Source organism: Lepeophtheirus salmonis, chromosome 11 (genome assembly GCF_016086655.4).
Source record: "Lepeophtheirus salmonis chromosome 11, UVic_Lsal_1.4, whole genome shotgun sequence".
In the NCBI taxonomy this organism is placed as follows: domain Eukaryota; kingdom Metazoa; phylum Arthropoda; class Copepoda; order Siphonostomatoida; family Caligidae; genus Lepeophtheirus; species Lepeophtheirus salmonis.
This window is the reverse complement of record NC_052141.2, coordinates 5,658,432-5,676,370: the sequence shown is the minus strand read 5'-3', so window position 1 is coordinate 5,676,370 and position 17,939 is coordinate 5,658,432. Positions and strand designations below refer to the sequence as shown.

Below are 17,939 nucleotides of genomic sequence, written 5' to 3'. Positions count from 1 at the left end.
ATTAGTTACTTTATCTTTAGAAAATAATCATTGTATGCTGTATTACAGATATTTCTCCTGGGGTAAAACATCTAAAAGAAATAAATACCAACATACAAATCCAACTTGGAGATTATGAAGCAGAAATAAAGGAATTAAAAAAGAAGTTGAAGGAGAAGGATGTCAAAATTTGTGACGCTGAATCAAAGTTTAAGTCTTTAAAAATGCGCCTTTCTTCAGTATTTAATTCAAACCATATAAAAATTTTAAGTTCCAAGTCTTCACATTCCAAAATCCGCCTTTGGTCTAATAAAACCATTGAGAATTCACTTCAGTTAAGAGACCTTGAGGAATTATATGTTGTCCAATTAATCTACTGCACCAAGAACTGTTTGGATCAATTCGTAAAAATAGAGGCTTTATTCAAATCTGATGTAAATCAATTCAAAAAAATTTAAAAAAATTGTTCACTCAATAACTGAAGGTGCTGTTCCAAATGTCATGAAATTTTATTTTTTTTACTGTGTGCAAGTATGTTAGTATACGAATGTCCATACATTTACGAATGCAAACTGCGATTATTAAAGAAAATAGAATAGCTTCTTCTACTTTCGGAAGACGAAGAATGTGTAAGCGAAATACAGTAAGTTAAAAAAATTATTATTAAAGTAATTAATCCATTTTTTCATAATAATTAAGCTCGATCAAATTATTTTTTAAGTATTCATTTATTGTATCAAGTGAATTTTGGGAGGCAATTGATATCTGTCACAAGGGGACGCTGAAATCTCGTGACGTAACTCTTCGTATAGGGCTCTACTTTCGACCGTTTAATGGTAAAAAAGATCCGACAATTTAAAAAAAAAAGATTTAAGAGAGGAGAGGGACTGACTAGAGAATCTATTATATAATCACAATTAATATGATCCAGTCACTATCTACAAAGCTAATTGATACTTTATGAATGAAGCTTTAGGATTTGTAATGAAACATGAGACATAGATATAACATTGTAGAATAATCCAATGTAGTGGATAATGTTACTTTTTTATCTTATTTTTTTAAATTAACAAACTCCCACTTTTTTAATTTGGAAACCAAAACATAATGTTTTATGTTTTGTTATTTTTTTTTAAATTCTGGGCTTCAACGTTTAATTATATTCAACGGCTTCTTAGTTTACTTTTTAATAAACGACTCTCCAGGATTGCTCGTAGTTATTAGGCGTCGATGAACTTTGCTTTAATAATAAGATAGGGCTGTTAGTAGTATACACTTTTTGTACGTAAATAAATAAATCCGAAAATAGGTAAACCTAACAATTTGAAGAATGTTTTAGAGGAAAACAGCTTAGCTGTCATGACTGGTATATTAGATCAGCTCCAAGCAGCTGTCAGAGGAAAGAAATAAACACAAATCCCACTTCTTATATCCCAAGGACATATAGGATGGAGGCACTCCATATCCTTTTATTTCTACCGAGAGGTCCATTAAAATTAGAACTAGAATAAAGATTAGATTCATTAGAAAAAAATAAATATTATAAATAGATCTGTGTCTCAGCTCTCTAATCATTAATGTGGACGCCCTTTGAGGGCGTAAGTGTTTTGACGGCGAACACTGCAGACCCTCCTCTCGACATGTACCCAAAGTGGTAAAGCCCTGGGTTGGCATCAGGCCTTTAGGGGGGGACAAAAGTGGCAAGTAATAGTTAAAAAGAACTCAAAGGCTACTTCAATACTCTTTCAATGGAGTCTTGTAATGGAGGAGATGTTTTTATCTCATTTTCTGGTGTCAAAAATGGCCTTTCCACCCTAGCAAAGGTTTTTCCACCCACTTTTTTGATAGTTCTCTAGACATTATGGTCTGAAACCCTGAAATCTTTTGCATGGGCCCTCATGGAATTGATGGGACTGGCCTGGTCTGTTTTATTTAACTCCTCTGGGTCCAGTTTGGCCTTTTTGACAGAGCCTTTCTTCCTCTCCGACGGTTCGAACATGCTGACGACGTAGACGTTTGTCTTTGAGACGCTCAACTACTTGAAGTGTGCGAATTGAAATTTGTTGATCATGTTCATGTTTCATTTTCTCGATAAAGAGGTTATGTTTGTTTTGTTTTGTAACTAATTATTTATGCTTTTTATTATATCAAAATATGATTAATTTCAATCACTCAACCTTGATTAATTATTGAATTAGTCAGTGTTCAGATTTGAATGGATTATTTTTTCTAAAGCTGCCACCATTATTATTTAATTCTTGAGAAGAAAAAATCAAATAACAAAAAAAAGTCCCACACTCATTCTTGGTCATATTTCATACAACTCTATAGATCATCCTCTCCTTGGTTTTATATATTTTCTATCCTCTGTATTGAGCTAGTCCAGGGACTGTATAGAGTGACACTATAATATTTTCAAGTATTGAATGGATTGATCAACTATCTTATTTTCTGCGACATGTAGGTTCCTTACTACAAGTAGTAACGTAGGAACCGGGTGGTAGGTCGAAATTACTTATACTGCCCAGTAAGACGAGAAATTATATTCAAACGCTTAAAAAAGTACTCAATCATGTCACAAAGTCTCCTACGGCTGGGATAACGTTGTGGCAGTAGTTATCTTTGTTCACTAACTTCATCAACCGCTGAACGCCGCGTGGGAGGTCTTCATGGCTATCAAAATCGTAATCCCAGAGCAAGACCTTCAGAAGAGCCTGGACTCGTCCTCCACAAAAAGATGGGACTCCAAAAGCTGCTTCCCGTGGTCCTGGAAGAGCTTACTCAGGGCCCTACACCAGATAACTCGAACATCCTTGTTGGCCTGAGAGAAAGAATGGGGTACCCACACACTGAGGAGGTTTTTGAAGCGAGGATCATCAGTCAGGATTCTAAAAATTGCTGTGGGTGGTAGGGAAAGCTTGCTGAGACCTCTCGAACGCTTAAATGGGGTTTGTTTTTTACAAAGTCCTTGACTTGGGTGATGTTGTTGGGTGTCCTTGTCCCATGGACATCCTGGTGAGACACCTTTCTCGAGCTTAAAATTGACATACCATAATAGTGAGGTTGGTGTGGATCTCAGACACTGTTTTGCTCAGTTTGTAGCGTATCAGTCTCCATGTTCACCGACGAATGGAGAAATATGAGCAAATGTGGTATGAAGGCATTAGCTATTTAGCCTCTAAATAACTATGGAATATTTTTCCACTGTACAATTAATGATAAAATCGATGCTGTTGGAATTGTATAGCTAACTATTTTCTTTTCTCTTCAAACGAACATATCTCAATCATTTCGGAACAGGCTAATATATCATGACTATGGTCACAACTCGTCAAAAAACAATATATATATATAGCGCCACTAATACCAAAATTTTACGGCTTTCTAGCTGAAAGTTGTTTCTACGGCTCGGATGGCTTATGTGGGAGTCGAGGGGATTATTCTCCTCGATTTTCTGCCAATTTAGAATATTTTGTGCATAAAACAGTGGCTGTAGTCTATAATAAATTTCTCAAAAAATGAAATTATTTTGCTATTATATTTAATAACAGACCATAATGAATGTTAAAACAGGCAATTAATGTAGACAAAAAAAAAAATTTGTAAAACATTCTCTCAAATTTTAAAAATTATGTCAAAAAGTGTTTAATTTTATACTCGAAAAGATTAAAGTCATTCGACATTTCTATAGAATGTAAATATTATTTTCATAAATAAATATGTTATCCCTATAAAAAAAAGTTATAAACTAGTCAACCGCTGCCCCCAAAGAAACATTCAAGTCACGAACCTGCCAATATATCTTTTTAAATCTGGTTGCGGGCGTTCGGGAACTTTTTTCTTATAAATTTATAAAAATATGTCCTATTGAATATAAATATTATATCCTTAATTGACCAAACATGAATCAAAATCGATCTTTTTTAAAGGCCATTTCTTTAAAATTGAAATACATATAAGGTATATTCTATAAGTTCAGCTATGATATAAAGCATTTGAAGAAAACATAATAAAGATATAAGCATCTAAGTAAGGTCCTTTATTTTACTCCATTTTTTTCGTGATTATATACATTTTTTATTCAATGTAATCAAGAATACGTCATAAATAATTCATTTTTTAAATGTTGAAATGTTTTTAACAATTTATTATTTACATACTTTGATTTTCATATATATCGTTTTTTCATGTCGAAATATGGCACTGAATCTTAGGCATACACTAAAAACTTGATTCTTAAAAAAAAAGGCTTTAAAGGCCAACCCTTCATAGATAAAACGTTTTAATGGTCCTATTCGTGTTTTACGGCTTAAATAACATTAATAAATGTGAATTTCAGTCTGCGGGCGTTCCAAGAACTTTATTTTGTTGCATAGTGTAATTATTATAATAAGTGCCTTGTTAATTTTGCTTCATATAGTTAAACAATTTTATAGAGTGTTTTCATGTAACGTCAGTATTGTGGATGTCGACCATTTTGGGGACATAAAAAACCATGTTTTATAAGTAACAATGAAACCACTTTTTTATTAGTATTAAAGAAAATGGTGGACTATTTTGTGTCAAAATGGGACCAAGAAATAAAAGGATTTAAATTTTAGTCTTCATCAAAAATATAACCCTCGTTTATTCTATATTAATTGACACTAAACGTATTAAAAATATGCTATTAAATCGTTATGCAATCTTATTATTAAAATGTAGCCAATTAATTAATTATAACAATGGGGGAAATATGATATTTTGCACAAATGAGTAATTAACTTACTTTTCTCGTACCTCATCGATAAAATGAAAAATAAAAAAAGGGCTTGGTTTTTGGAATTTTTGGAAAATAAATTTCTAAAAGCAAAAGATTAAATTTTTTGAAAAAAAAATTTCAAAAATTCACAGCTGCTCACAAAAAAAAAAATCAATATGAGAAAATTATTGAAAGAAAATTTCAAAAATCCAGAGCTGTTCAAAAAAAAAATTGGAAAAAAAATTATAATATTAAATTTTTTGGGAAAAAATTTCAAAAATTAAATTTCACATAAAATTTCAGAAAAAAATATTTATTTCAAAAATCTATAGCTGTTTAAACAAATATTAATTTTTTTGGGAGAATGAAATATTCCTTAATTGGGGTGGGGCTACAGCCCCTCCAACCCACCTTATGCGGACACCCCTGAGGAACTATTAGTACACATTACTTTGGCATTAAATAGTATTCAATGCGGTTATTATGTCTTTCTTATTTTTAAAGTCATGTTGCTATAAAAACCCTTTTTAAACTATTACAAAGAAAACAATGATATATTTTTCTATAATAATCCTACTTTGATCGTTCCTAATCGATCAAAAATGAATAAAAATTGTAGAAATTTAGCAATTTTCAGAACATAATACTTTAATTATATTCAAATATCACTGTTGACCATTGGCTTCAAGTCGTATTCAATGAAGGTGTTGAGTCATTTATTTTATTTTTAAGGCCATGTCCGTCTTTTTGGGAGAGGCATACATAACTAAGTTTTACTGCAATAAAATCCTTTTGTCATTCCTATTGAGGAAAATAGTCAAGTATTGGATCATGTCAAAAACGAACCAACAAATAAAAGGACTTGAACCTTACTATCTATCAACAAATTATCCATTTATTTTCTAGTTTTATTACATATCAGACATTAAATGTCTTACAAATATGATATTACATCGTTATACAATCTTATTTCCATCGTGTAGATTAACATTAAGTAATATTATTATGAACGAAATAAGATATTTTTCTCTAATTATCCGACTTTGATCTTCGCCCATCGATCAAAATAAATAATAATTGTACAAATCTTGTCATTTGTAGGGATTTTCAGTACATATTACTCAGATTATATGAAAGTCTTTTGTATTCTTAAAGACATTTGAAGGGGTTGCATCAATAAATTTGTACATTTTATGTAGTAAAATATAAGTGTGCTAAAAGCCCTCAACAAGGCATCTCCATCAATTATGATGCAATTTAATAGTAGTAGTAGATAGTATGAGTAATGCTAGTGGTGTCAACGGTTAATTCCGAACTTCAAAGTTCGAACTTTAGAGCTATTAAAAATAATAATAAATAAAACCGAGAAGAAAGATTTGGTTGTTGTGTGTACACGGTGTGGATTGAAATCGCACGATCCGCCGGTATTTGGTCCATAGTTGGTTAAGGAGCGGTGTCACACTCCTCTTCCTAAACGCATCCTGCCATGACTTCCATCATCAAAATGTGCCCCTTAAGCGGGGGCCGCTCTGAGGGACCTCATTGCTATCTCCTGGAAGTGGATGATTACAACTTCCTCCTGGATGTGGGATGGGACCCATTCTTCAACTCCAAACTCAAAAAGGAGATCAAGAAAGTCGCTTCCAAAATAGACGCCGTTCTTCTTTCCTACCCAGATCTAGGCAATGCACTCTTAATTACGAATATATGCCGCTCTTATTAATAAACTATGTTTTCATCTCACAGATCATCTGGGAGCGCTGCCCTACGCCGTTGGTAAACTGGGACTCTCCTGCTCCATATTTGCAACTGTTCCCGTCCATAAAATGGGTCAAATGTTCATGTATGACGTCTACGAGGCGCAACGGAAGCAAGAGGACTTTGATCTCTTTACTCTGGATGAAGTGGACTCTGCTTTTGATAAAATAACGCAGCTCAAGTATAATCAAACCTTTGCTCTTAAAGGTGATGATGATTTACTTAAATCAAGCAATATACGGCCCAATATTTCATAGACGTATTTTCGAGTTAATTATTAGGATGAGTGGCTATAGTTTAGAGCATATATTTGATTTAAGGACGGATGTTGGCTCCTTTTAACCTTGAAATCTCTTTATATATCATTTTTTTTACTGTGACAATCCATTTTTACTACTTTAAATCCAATTTGCGGCCGTTTATAAAGGTTAATAAGAATAATTCTCAATTGATAGAAATTGAGGATTACGTCATAATTGAAGGAAACCCAGTTTTGAAGGCTCTATATTTTCCTATAAGTATTGATCAAACATCATCAAATGGCTTTAAGGATTAAAAAAGACTTAGCAACTAATACTAATTGATGCCTATGATAAATAGTGATATTTGAATATAAGCAAAGTACATAATATGTACATAAAATCCCTATGAAATGTAAAAAATTGTACTTTTAAAAAAAAATCAATTAGAGACGATAAAAGAAGGTTAATTAGAGAGAAATACCTTATTATTTCCATTTCTACTATATGGAAAAAGATTATATAATCTAATAATAATGTCGATAATTACTCGTCCAAGATTGCAAATGTAATCATTCTAGCACGCTTTTGTGTTGTTGACGGTCCACAATTCTTCTGATTTTAATTTTGTTCAACTTAATTTTTAGGTAAGGGAGAAGGGATTTCTATCACACCCATCCCTGCTGGCCATATGATCGGTGGTACCATATGGAAGATCGTCAAAGACGGTGAAGAAGATATTATTTATGCCGTGGACTTTAACCACAAAAAAGAGAGACATCTCAATGGCTGTGACTTAGACAAACTACTTAGACCCTCAATACTCATAACGGATGCCTTTAATATCGGTTGTCATCAACTCCGACGACGAGTTCGTGATGAAAAAATAATGACAAACATTTTACAAACTTTGCGGAACAACGGGAATGTTCTTATTTGTACAGATACGGCAGGAAGAGTCTTGGAGCTGGCTCATATGGTAGATCAATTGTGGCAAAATAGAGACTCTGGTTTATTAGCTTATTCCCTTGCACTCGTCAATAACTTCAGTTATAGTGTTGTCGAATTTGCAAAATCTCAGATCGAATGGATGTCTGAGAAATTAATGAAGACCTTTGAGGGGAAGAGAAACAATCCCTTCCAATTCAAACACTTAAAGCTTTGTCATTCCATGAATGAGGTTAATAAAGTACCATCCCCGAAAGTAGTGCTTGCGAGCATGCCAGACATGGAGTCGGGTTATTCTCGAGAACTATTTATACAGTGGTGCACAAATCCCAAGAACTCAATTATTCTTACATCCCGATCACCAGCAAATACGTTAGCCTATGATCTTATGACCAAAGGAAGTGGACGGACCATAGAGTTAGAAATTAAAAAGCGTGTCGAGTTAACGGGAACAGAGTTAGAGGAGTATAACAAGCATCGTGACGAACTCATTGTTAAAAAGTCATTAACTTCTGTGTTAAATGGTGGTGATGAGAGTTCAGATGATGAAATGGAAATCTCCGGGAAAAAGCATGATATCATAATGAAAAATGATCCAATGAATGCTAATGATGTCCCCAAAGGGAAAACAGGGTTTTTTAGGTCTATGAAGGCTAAATTCCCTATTTTCCCTACTCATGAAGAAAAGGTAGTAATTAATTATCTCCTTGGTGATAATCTAACTGTAATTCCATTATTTTTTTATAGATTCGATGGGATGACTATGGTGAAATTGTGAGGTCTGAGGATTGGTTAGATATTTCTCAAAGCACGGAAAATTCTAATGTTAAGCAAAATAATGAGATCAAAGATGATAGATCCAATATCCAAAGTGAGGTTCCCACTAAATGTGTAACGTCAAAGCATTCCTTTCATATTAAAGCTCAAATTCAATTCATTGACTTTGAGGGACGATCTGAGGGAGATTCCATCTTGAAACTTTTGCAACAAGTAAGCCCTGTCATGAATGTATTATTACATATATATTTTAATATTTTTAGATCAAACCTCGGAAAGTCATCGTTGTTCGTGGTACGCCGGAAAAGTGTGACACTCTAAAAAACTTTTGTGAGCAAATTGCCTTAAAGGGTGACCAACAAAGAATCGATGTCTATTCACCTGAGAACGGGGAAGTTTTAGACGTCACGACAGAGTCCTTTATTTATCAAGTGCGTTTAACGGAGTCTCTCGTTAAAAGCCTGGAATACAGTACTGGTAAAGATGGGAGTCAACTGGCCTGGGTGGACGGAGTTATTAACCTCTTAACAGATGATTCAGCAGATATCATTCCGGATGAAGAGGATGATGCCTTCGAAGAGCCATCTCTTAAAAAACCTCGTATTCCACAATTAGACTCAGCTCCTTTGGATCTTCAATGTAATCATCAGGCAACGTTTGTAAACGAACTTAAGCTATCAGACTTTAAGGCCATTTTAACCAAAAATGGAATCTCATCAGAGTTTCAAGGAGGCGTTTTATTTTGTGGAGATGGTTTTGTGGCGTTGAGACGACATGATTCTGGCAGAATAACAATTGAGGGTTCGTTATGTTCAGAATATTATCGTGTTCGAGAATTACTCTATGAGCAATATGCAATTGTTTGAGCGTGTATGAAAATATAAAGAGCGTTTTATTGTTTTTATTCAATGCAATTGGTCTTATTATTTAGAGCACGGATTTCATATCAATTATGTTTTAGGGGATATTCTGAATCCGTTCTACGTGTTCGTTGAAGTAAATTTAATATACAATGTGATACATATATCTAAAATTAATTATTCAAGTTGATACGATATTTATCCTATAAAAAAGTAATTATTGGGGTTTTATTTTGACAATATTATACAAATTAAATTAATCAAGGATTTCAATTTTAATGTTACTATTCACGCTGAGAGATTTGAAATGTATAGTGTAGGTGTGTTGTATTCGGAGAGTAATTGTAACGTGCGGCCAAGGATGGGTGTGTACTTCTAATGGATACAATGTGAAGGGTTTATTTTCAGTCTTTTGATAAAAAATCCTGTATTTTTCTATGAATTTGTCTGTTGAAGGTGAGACTGACGTCATGGATAATTAGATTTGTCATAGGACTTGTTCGTTTCCTGCTGATGAGCCATTCCTCAATGGCTGTTTTTTCATATACGAAACCATCCGAGCAACTGACAGGATGGATCATAATTTCATGGGTGATGGGACAAATTAGATCGGAAGGGATTTCCGTTTCATCATTCACTAAAGAAGGTGGGAAAACTTTGGAATAACTTGGAGCCGTGGGCTCTGAAAGAGGATTTGATATTTTGTTTCTCCTCCATTGTATGGTTTGAAAAACGTTTTCTGCAGCAGAGGGTTCGGAAAAAGTCTCTGGGAACTTGGATAATAAATCTTCTCTTGTTAAGTGTGCTAATTGAGCTCCGTCAAGTCGTAAACTCTCAAAGGATTCTGAAAATATATGACTGTTAAATCCCTTGATCTTGAGTGAGTTTATCCAAACAGAAACATCTGAGATGGACCATTTTTTCATCTGAAATATGAACAATATTTATTGAATCTATCAATTAGTTTATTTCATTTTTACATCTGTGTGGTGAAATGATTGGATATTCTCATCTACGAGAGAACCACTTAGTTTCCAAAGTGATATAAACTCATCATTTGAGCCAGTGGCCAGATACATATATTTAGATCCATCTAATTCAAATAAGGGTTGACTAAAGGCACTGCAAGGAACATAACGACATTGCGTTTCTAGTACACGTAGAACTTGAAAATCAAATCCATCCCATAGACGTACTGTTTTGTCACCAGAAGTGGATACCATTAATTGTCGACTATCTCCCTTAAATAAGAAAACAACAAATTAATAAGATAATATATCATTTGATCAAGTCATTGAGCTTGAGATTACTTTTGAGAAAGAAACAGACATTATAACTCCTCCGTGTCCACTCAGACTCTTATGAGGCTGGATGTGAGCATTATCCACTTTCCAAATCTTTATCAAGCAATCATTTCCCCCAGTAGCAAGATAGTACTCCTCGCATTTGGATTCTGAAATGATATTAGGTATAATATCAATCATCTGAGCTGTTCCGCCACGACATTGAATCTAATTTCATAGTGTCAATTACAATTTCTGACTTCAAACTTACCATTTTGATGTCTAAAAGCCCCACAATTTACTCCCAAATCATGTGCTTCCTCAACATATGTCAATGTTTGAGATTTTTGATCCCCATATGGATTAAAAATCCAATACTTCAACTCTCCCATTGCACAACCTGACACAATGCGATATACACCATCTTTAAAAGGAACAAAATCGATAAAAAAAATTGTTCCTTCATGTCCTTCATAGGATCTAAAGATTTGCATAATTAAAAATAATCATACATATTTCAAAACTACTTACTCGATTTTTTGTAAAGATTCAACGTCCCAAACATAAATCCTATCATCATCTCCCCCCAGACAGGACAAATTTGCAATCCAAAGTAATTCGGCATGAACGAATTACACCAAATAATTCCTCAACTGGTAGAGATCCTATAATTTCAATTTCTTCAGACATATGTCGAATTTTTCCATCTCCACTAACCAATATCTTGGAACTGTGACAAAAATCCACATCGTATATCAATTTATCTGTTTTGCATGTCTGATTTAATTCAGTAGATTTAATCAACATGGAAAAATCTGGAGAAGAAGATAGATACCAATGTCGAACAGTTTTGTCGGAACTACAACTGATCAGTTGGTTTTGTGATATGAATATAAGATTATTGATGTCAGAGTGGTGACCTATTATAAATGATAATAAACTGTTAGGTTGTAAATAAAAATTGGATGAAAAGTGTCAAATTAGCTCTACCCGACAAGGATGCTTCTAAAGTGGCCTCAAGAAACTCATTGTTCATGAGTAACTGATATATCTCTTCATTCCTACGATTGATACTTTTTTCACATGAAATGTAATCTTGATCTAGAACTGTTGTTGAGTTGTCTATATTTAAATCCCAAATAACTGCTGTTCGATCATTTGAACCAGTAATCAGAAATTGCCCATGACGAAGAAAAACCGAGGATGTCACATAACGTGTGTGATGGTTGAGTACAGCAATACACTTATTCCCAGACTACATAAAAATGGAGTTAGTTGATATTCATTTCAAATAAATGAGAAAAATTTACTGTATCCCATAGACGAGCAAGTTTGTCACCTCCAGTAGATATTAGAAGATTTGAACCTTTAATTGGGGAAAATCTAAGAGACATGACACAAGCTCCTGGATGACCAGAAAGAGTATGAATCAATTCAATTTTATGTTTTTTTAGTCCAGTATAAATCTTCCACAGTCTGATCACATCATCATTTCCTCCAGTTGCTAATGTGTATGCGTTCGACAAATACTCATCATTTCTCAAGGGAGCAAAGTCACATGAAAGTACACCCAAGTCATGAGCTTCTTTTACCACAACCAGAGGTCTTTCATTTTGTGAATCACAATCCCAGAGACATATAACTCCGTTTGCATCACATGAAATGAGATAACAGGAATCCGATGTAAAGTCCGCAGCGAAAATGGTTGCTTCATGGTATTTAATTGTAAGAGACAAACTTCTAGAACGAATGTCCCAAATGCAAATGGTTTCGTCGTCACCAGTCGTAATGAGGCGAGATGAGTCGGGAGAGAATCGACAAACACGGATGGCAGAGTGTGTTGTGGGCTGAACAAAAGTAAAGAGCTTCTGGGCTGTCTGCAATAGATTGAAAATGATATTTTCTTAGTCATTCTTACAAATAAAAGTTTATAATATCACCCGAGGCTCTGTTATAATAGCAGTTCCATCAGTGGATCCAGAGGCAACCATCGTACCTTGTGGTGAAAAACGAACTTCATTGACACTATAGTTGTGCCTAACAAGGAGCTTGCTATCAGATTCGAGGAAAAGAGAGTCCTGACCGAGCCTCTTCCATAATCTCACAGTTTGATCACTACAATTCAATATTAAAGTCATTAATTGATTAAAAATAGACAGTAAAACTAATATAATCCAAACCTGGATCCAGTGACAAGTAAGTCCTCTTTTCCAAAAGAAGATACATCCACTGAATTAATATCACTTTGGTGTACACCGGATAGGACTTGTACCACTTGAATATCATTGAAGCTCGCAGCCATTGTGTGGTCTACGCATTATCCAAAGTATTTAACAACTGATAAAAAGGCAAATGAGGATACTGATTTTAATATTAATTTATTCATCGTAACATTTAGACTCGTCATTTCACAAGATATAATATGAGGAAGAAGGAGGGCCGGACGATGAACTTTTTTCAATATTTCAGGCACAGAAATCGATAACTTTATCAAAACGTCACAATAGAAACAGAAAACGACATAGAGAGTAGAGTCATTTATTATGCAAAGAATATTATATCATAATATTGCGAATTATCTTTCTGTGTATGGATGAGCATACTCTATAAAATTATGGGACATGTTGCAATTTTATACAAATTGTAACTTTTATAAGCAAATTGTACAAGTTGCAACCAAAAAATGAGAAAAAAAAAATTTAAATGAAGGATTTATAGTTCTTGGGATGAGGATCATGGATGATCAAAAGTTAACGGAGTAATTTTGTACTATTTGACTACAAATTACTAAAATATAAGTATTTTGTCCTACTTTATATAGTTCAAATACCCATAGCGTTTTTGCAAACGTCATAAATTGCATCATAATTGAAGTATACACAATTTTGGTGGCTTATAGTTGATATTTTACTAGATAAAAGGATTTTTTTTCTTCTTCTGTTTAGATAGATTAGAGAAGATAAAAGTAGGATAATTAGAGGGAAATATCTTTTTATTTCTATAGTAATAGCTCATCTTTATCTACACAAAGGGAATAAGATTCTATAACGATGTATTATCATATTCGTAACACATATTAGGTAGGTCCTGATATATAATAAACAAGACAATAATGTGATAATTTGTAGATAGAGAGTAAGGTTAAAGTCCTTTTATTTGTTGGTTCTTTTTTGACATGATCCAATAGTTCACTATTTTCCTTAATATTAATAGAGAAGAAGGCGTTTTCATTATTATAAAACTTGGTTGTTTAGGCCCTTAAAATGGCTCTATTACTAAATAACACATGATAATGAAATTATAATATAAATCTATATCTGTTTATTAGAACGGCAAATATTGTAATTAACTAAAGCATTTCATATCGGAGAAATTGCAACTCGTACAGATTAAATATATATTTCACTTATCAATGTTATCTACTTTGCTCTAGGGCCTTGAAAATATTCTAATGAATCTAAATAATTAACAGGCTAAATGTACGTCATACTGCGATCGATTTTATAGATTCTCTTCAATCACTTCAAATGTAATATTTGATACTTCCCCCATGAATTAGTTTTTGTTTTCTTTTTAAAGTGTAACTAAATATCAAGATTTAATACTATATAATCATAGATACTTATGCATTGTTAAATAAATTATAAGTATAGGAATGCAGAACCAGTTGAATGCAAGAGAAAGTGCAAAGTCATGTGTATTTTTCATTTCATTTTATGGTAATAAAAGACAAATATAATTAAATAAATATAACTACAATATTACAACTTTTTAAACTTTTTATTCCATTTGTTCACAAAGATTGAGCGCAAATGATCTTCTTTTGAGGCAATGATGTAAAGAGTTAGTATGAACACAATCCCTCCACATAACAAATGAACTAGCTGCGAAGACGGATAAATGAGTACTTCCGACAAGGAGCAAATAATCCCTGACAAAAAAAGTACAAAAATAATGTCTTTTGGTGGAAACATTCCTCTTATAGGATTAAGACCATCACTGAATTTGTTGGAAATGAAGAACGTGTGGTGAGTAATCCTGAGAGCAAAGTTGAATATATTCGCGAATATGAATCCAGGAGCTCCGAAAATCTTAACAAAAACGATTGCAGAGGAGAGGAAAATCCCACTGATGCAAATCATTTTAAAATTGAAGGAGTCAATCTCAGATTGAGACATTTTGGCAAAGACAAAACACTCTGCAACTCCATTAATGGCAAGAAATAAAACAAGGACGCAGTGGGTTCGAAGCAGAAAGGGTCCCACACCTGAGCTCAGATTGATTCCACCGTATAGATGTAATAGAAAATGAGAGTATGAAAAACCAAAGGTCACGAAGATGAGTCCAATGAGAGTCATGCCTCTTAAAAGAAGATATAAATGTTTTCCAGCCTCCTTTTCTTTTTCCTTTTGATCCTTTGAGACTTCCCCTCTCGTATCTGCATTTCGACTCAGAATTTGATTAAAGTACAGAAATGCACCTTCTTCGATATTTCTAAATACAAATCGAGCGGCCAAAGACCCTAAATTACTCACAGCGTCAAAAACTCCTTGCTCTGCAAAGTTCAATAGATCAAAAAATGTCATCAAATATCGTTCTCCTTCAGTTAATATCATTTTGAGCATTCCTTGTTTGTAGAAACTTAGAGCCAATCGAAGTCTTTCCCACTCAAATCCTCCCTTTTGCGGTATGAATTCTTTAATGGATTTGAAAGGAAAGGGATCTCGGCGCTCCGTGGGTCGAAACCTCGAGTACCAAGTAAAATATAAAACATAAATCAATGTATAACATAACGTAGCGATGAAATGGGACTTTCCTCCCCAAGCAATGGCTGAATCCGGGTTTGTATACACAGCAGAAGCAAAAACAAGACATCGCACTAATATCCATAAGAAATCCGCAGTTGCTCTCAACTTTGCGAAAAAATATGCTTGACCAATTACGAAAAATACTTCGGAGAAACTTTGTATCCATGTTGAGCAAATAATATAGTAAACCCCACTGATATACTGATCCTCAAAGTTCTTCGGAAGAGTCAGTAGTTTGATCCAAATGGAGCCCAATAAACATGACCAAAATAAGGTAATTGGTACTCCTAACCAAATTACATTAATAATACGTTTCCAGCGATGCCCCACGGGGATTTTTAAACATGACCTTCGGAAAGCCTCGCGACTCAAAAATAGAATGGTATCATCGAGCAAATTAAATCGAACGTTCACAATTCCAAGGACATCCTTGGAAGTATGTCTAAGAATGAAAATATTCAGAATAAATGTAATGATTCGAAAGAGGATTGAAGTTAGGATATTGAGGGATGTTGCCTTAATGGATTGAGCAAGGGACGACATTGTCTTTGTAATAAATAATAAATTGATTCAGAAAATAGACTCAATAAAGTCAGAAAATGCTTTTGGATTTCCTTCAGGAAAGGGCTCCTTTGTAAATGGATAGTCTTTAAGTGTCTGAGCCAAGCGGTCAATTGAAGAGACTGCCGCGTAGGATTTCAACTTGTCGGCAAGTTCATTTTGATGATTACCCATCAAGGCTTCATTCACAACAATAAGGAGGGGTTTATTGGCACAGAGTACTTCAAAGCATGACCCTGCACCCGCGTGAGATATGACTAGATCTGCCTCTTCAATGTCGGGTAAAATGTTGGAGCTGAATTTGTAGAGCTCGATCGATCTGAATGTACCTTAAAGAGATAAAAATAGGAATGAATTTAATAAACCACTTATAAATTCAAATAATGAGTAATTACCTTTTTTAATATCTGAGGAAAATTTTGAATTCCCAACTTGAAGAGTGAGATGAGTCACATTCTTTTCAATGAATACAGAGTTTAAATCTGGGTCGAAGAGAACTGCAGAAATCAAGGCGTCGAACTGAGTTGTGCCAACAGTGACAAAGATACGCATCTTATGTCCATTCGACTGCTACGTGTAATAATATAATTTAGATGTTTTTATAAAATATAAACAATAAATAGAATGCAGAAGAGATGTAACGACAACTGAGGGACCTCATAACAACGTAAGCGCCATCTAGCATGCAGATACTTTTACTAGGCATGGACCGAGTATATTTAAGTATTAAGACGTATTAGGCTTACTTTTTTGGGATATTTAAGTCATTTACAAGGGCTTTCAATGTATTTAAATGCAAGTCCTATTAAGAATATAATATTTACTCATTGTTTTGTGAGTTGGTCAACTTTAATAGGAGGTACATTACTGGAAGTTAGCTGTGGAGCTCCTTGCAAAGAACACAATTTATCCTCCGAAATGGAGAGGACATAATATTATCTAATCATTATTTTAAGCAGATATTCATCTTGTGATATTATCAGATTAGACGCGCTTTTTGTCTTTCAACAAATTAGTAGTAGCAATTGTAGATTTCTTTACTTGACGCAACTATATATAATACGTTCAGAGTCAGTCTCCATATATCAAAATTTATTATATTGTAATTGATTAAAATATTTATTGTTCTAAAATATTTTTAAATGAAATCTTTTGTCATAATTTTCAGTCAAATGTCCTACTTTTTAAACAAAGTATCAGCACTGGTGTTTCATGAAGTACTGAATTATAGGATTTAAGGACAGTTCAGGAACCAGTAGCAATGTAGATAGCAGTGATTATTCATTCGGTCACGTCCAGGCTTAATGCCGGTACTTTATATGTCCTTATGGTCGAAATTTATAAGTTTTAGGACTGATATGAACGGTGCTAGATAATTGTGCCCCAAGGATATCTCGCCTTAATATATAAATAATTGAGATTGATCCTTGGTTTTTCTTATTTTTAGATAAAATTGATGTTCCCTTGGAATTTTTTAATCAAAATATGTCTTGTGTATTGCTATAAAATGCATTAAATGATTGTTTTCTGATGGAAAAATGATAGAATCATGCCCCAAAATTGCAATACCTACAAAATCTCACTATGTAATGAATTCAAACTAGAGACAAAATGGGAAATAAATTTGGGAAAAATAAGGAAAAAAAACACGGCAACAATTCGAATAGAAAAATTGCTAATCACTTCTCCGTTAGTAATTGCCATTAGACATGATGGATTATTTATAGTAGAAAAGACTCGTGGATTGATGAACAAGCATAATGTGAGGCAAAAACATGACTCAAACATTTAATAGTAATAAATATTGGATATTTTGATTTTAAAAAATTTACAGGGAAAATTCATTTCACCAAAAAAATAATCAATAACCAAATATAAACTTAATTTATTTATATATTAAGGCAAAATATCCTAAGGTGAAACGTTTTAAGGTAAAACTACGGGGCACCGATATGCAAGACTAAATTGGATGGGACTGTAGTTCT

General features: G+C 33.6%; 4 protein-coding genes across 4 annotated transcripts; 1 reads left to right on the top strand and 3 right to left on the bottom strand.

Moving 5' to 3' along the window:
• The first annotated feature begins 5,985 nt into the window (after positions 1-5,985).
• Cpsf100 (cleavage and polyadenylation specificity factor subunit 2) lies at positions 5,986-9,356 on the top strand. Its single transcript, XM_040721053.2, has 5 exons — positions 5,986-6,402; positions 6,467-6,685; positions 7,365-8,353; positions 8,413-8,655; positions 8,706-9,356. The coding sequence occupies exons 1-5, from the start codon at positions 6,207-6,209 to the stop codon at positions 9,306-9,308; spliced, it is 2,250 nt and encodes a 749-aa protein (XP_040576987.1). The 5' UTR covers positions 5,986-6,206; the 3' UTR covers positions 9,309-9,356.
• Positions 9,357-9,569: 213 nt separating this feature from the next.
• LOC121125812 (WD repeat, SAM and U-box domain-containing protein 1-like) lies at positions 9,570-13,132 on the bottom strand. Its single transcript, XM_040721052.2, is given in 10 exon segments — positions 9,570-10,228; positions 10,283-10,543; positions 10,613-10,755; positions 10,857-11,065; positions 11,117-11,172; positions 11,174-11,505; positions 11,576-11,840; positions 11,896-12,462; positions 12,526-12,700; positions 12,766-13,132. Coding segments are annotated over 10 exon segments (2,652 nt in total). The 5' UTR covers positions 12,888-13,132; the 3' UTR covers positions 9,570-9,706.
• Positions 13,133-14,252: 1,120 nt separating this feature from the next.
• LOC121125962 (man(5)GlcNAc(2)-PP-dolichol translocation protein RFT1) lies at positions 14,253-15,936 on the bottom strand. The gene has a single exon (XM_040721235.2). It carries the CDS (start codon positions 15,934-15,936, stop codon positions 14,347-14,349), a length of 1,590 nt encoding a protein of 529 aa, XP_040577169.1. The 3' UTR covers positions 14,253-14,346.
• On the bottom strand, positions 14,253-16,613 carry Alg13 (Alg13 UDP-N-acetylglucosaminyltransferase subunit). The gene is made up of 2 exons (XM_040721236.2): positions 16,350-16,613; positions 14,253-16,283 (listed from the first exon to the last, which is right to left on the bottom strand). The coding sequence occupies exons 1-2, from the start codon at positions 16,504-16,506 to the stop codon at positions 15,964-15,966; spliced, it is 477 nt and encodes a 158-aa protein (XP_040577170.1). The 5' UTR covers positions 16,507-16,613; the 3' UTR covers positions 14,253-15,963.
• Between the last annotated feature and the right edge of the window lie 1,326 nt (positions 16,614-17,939).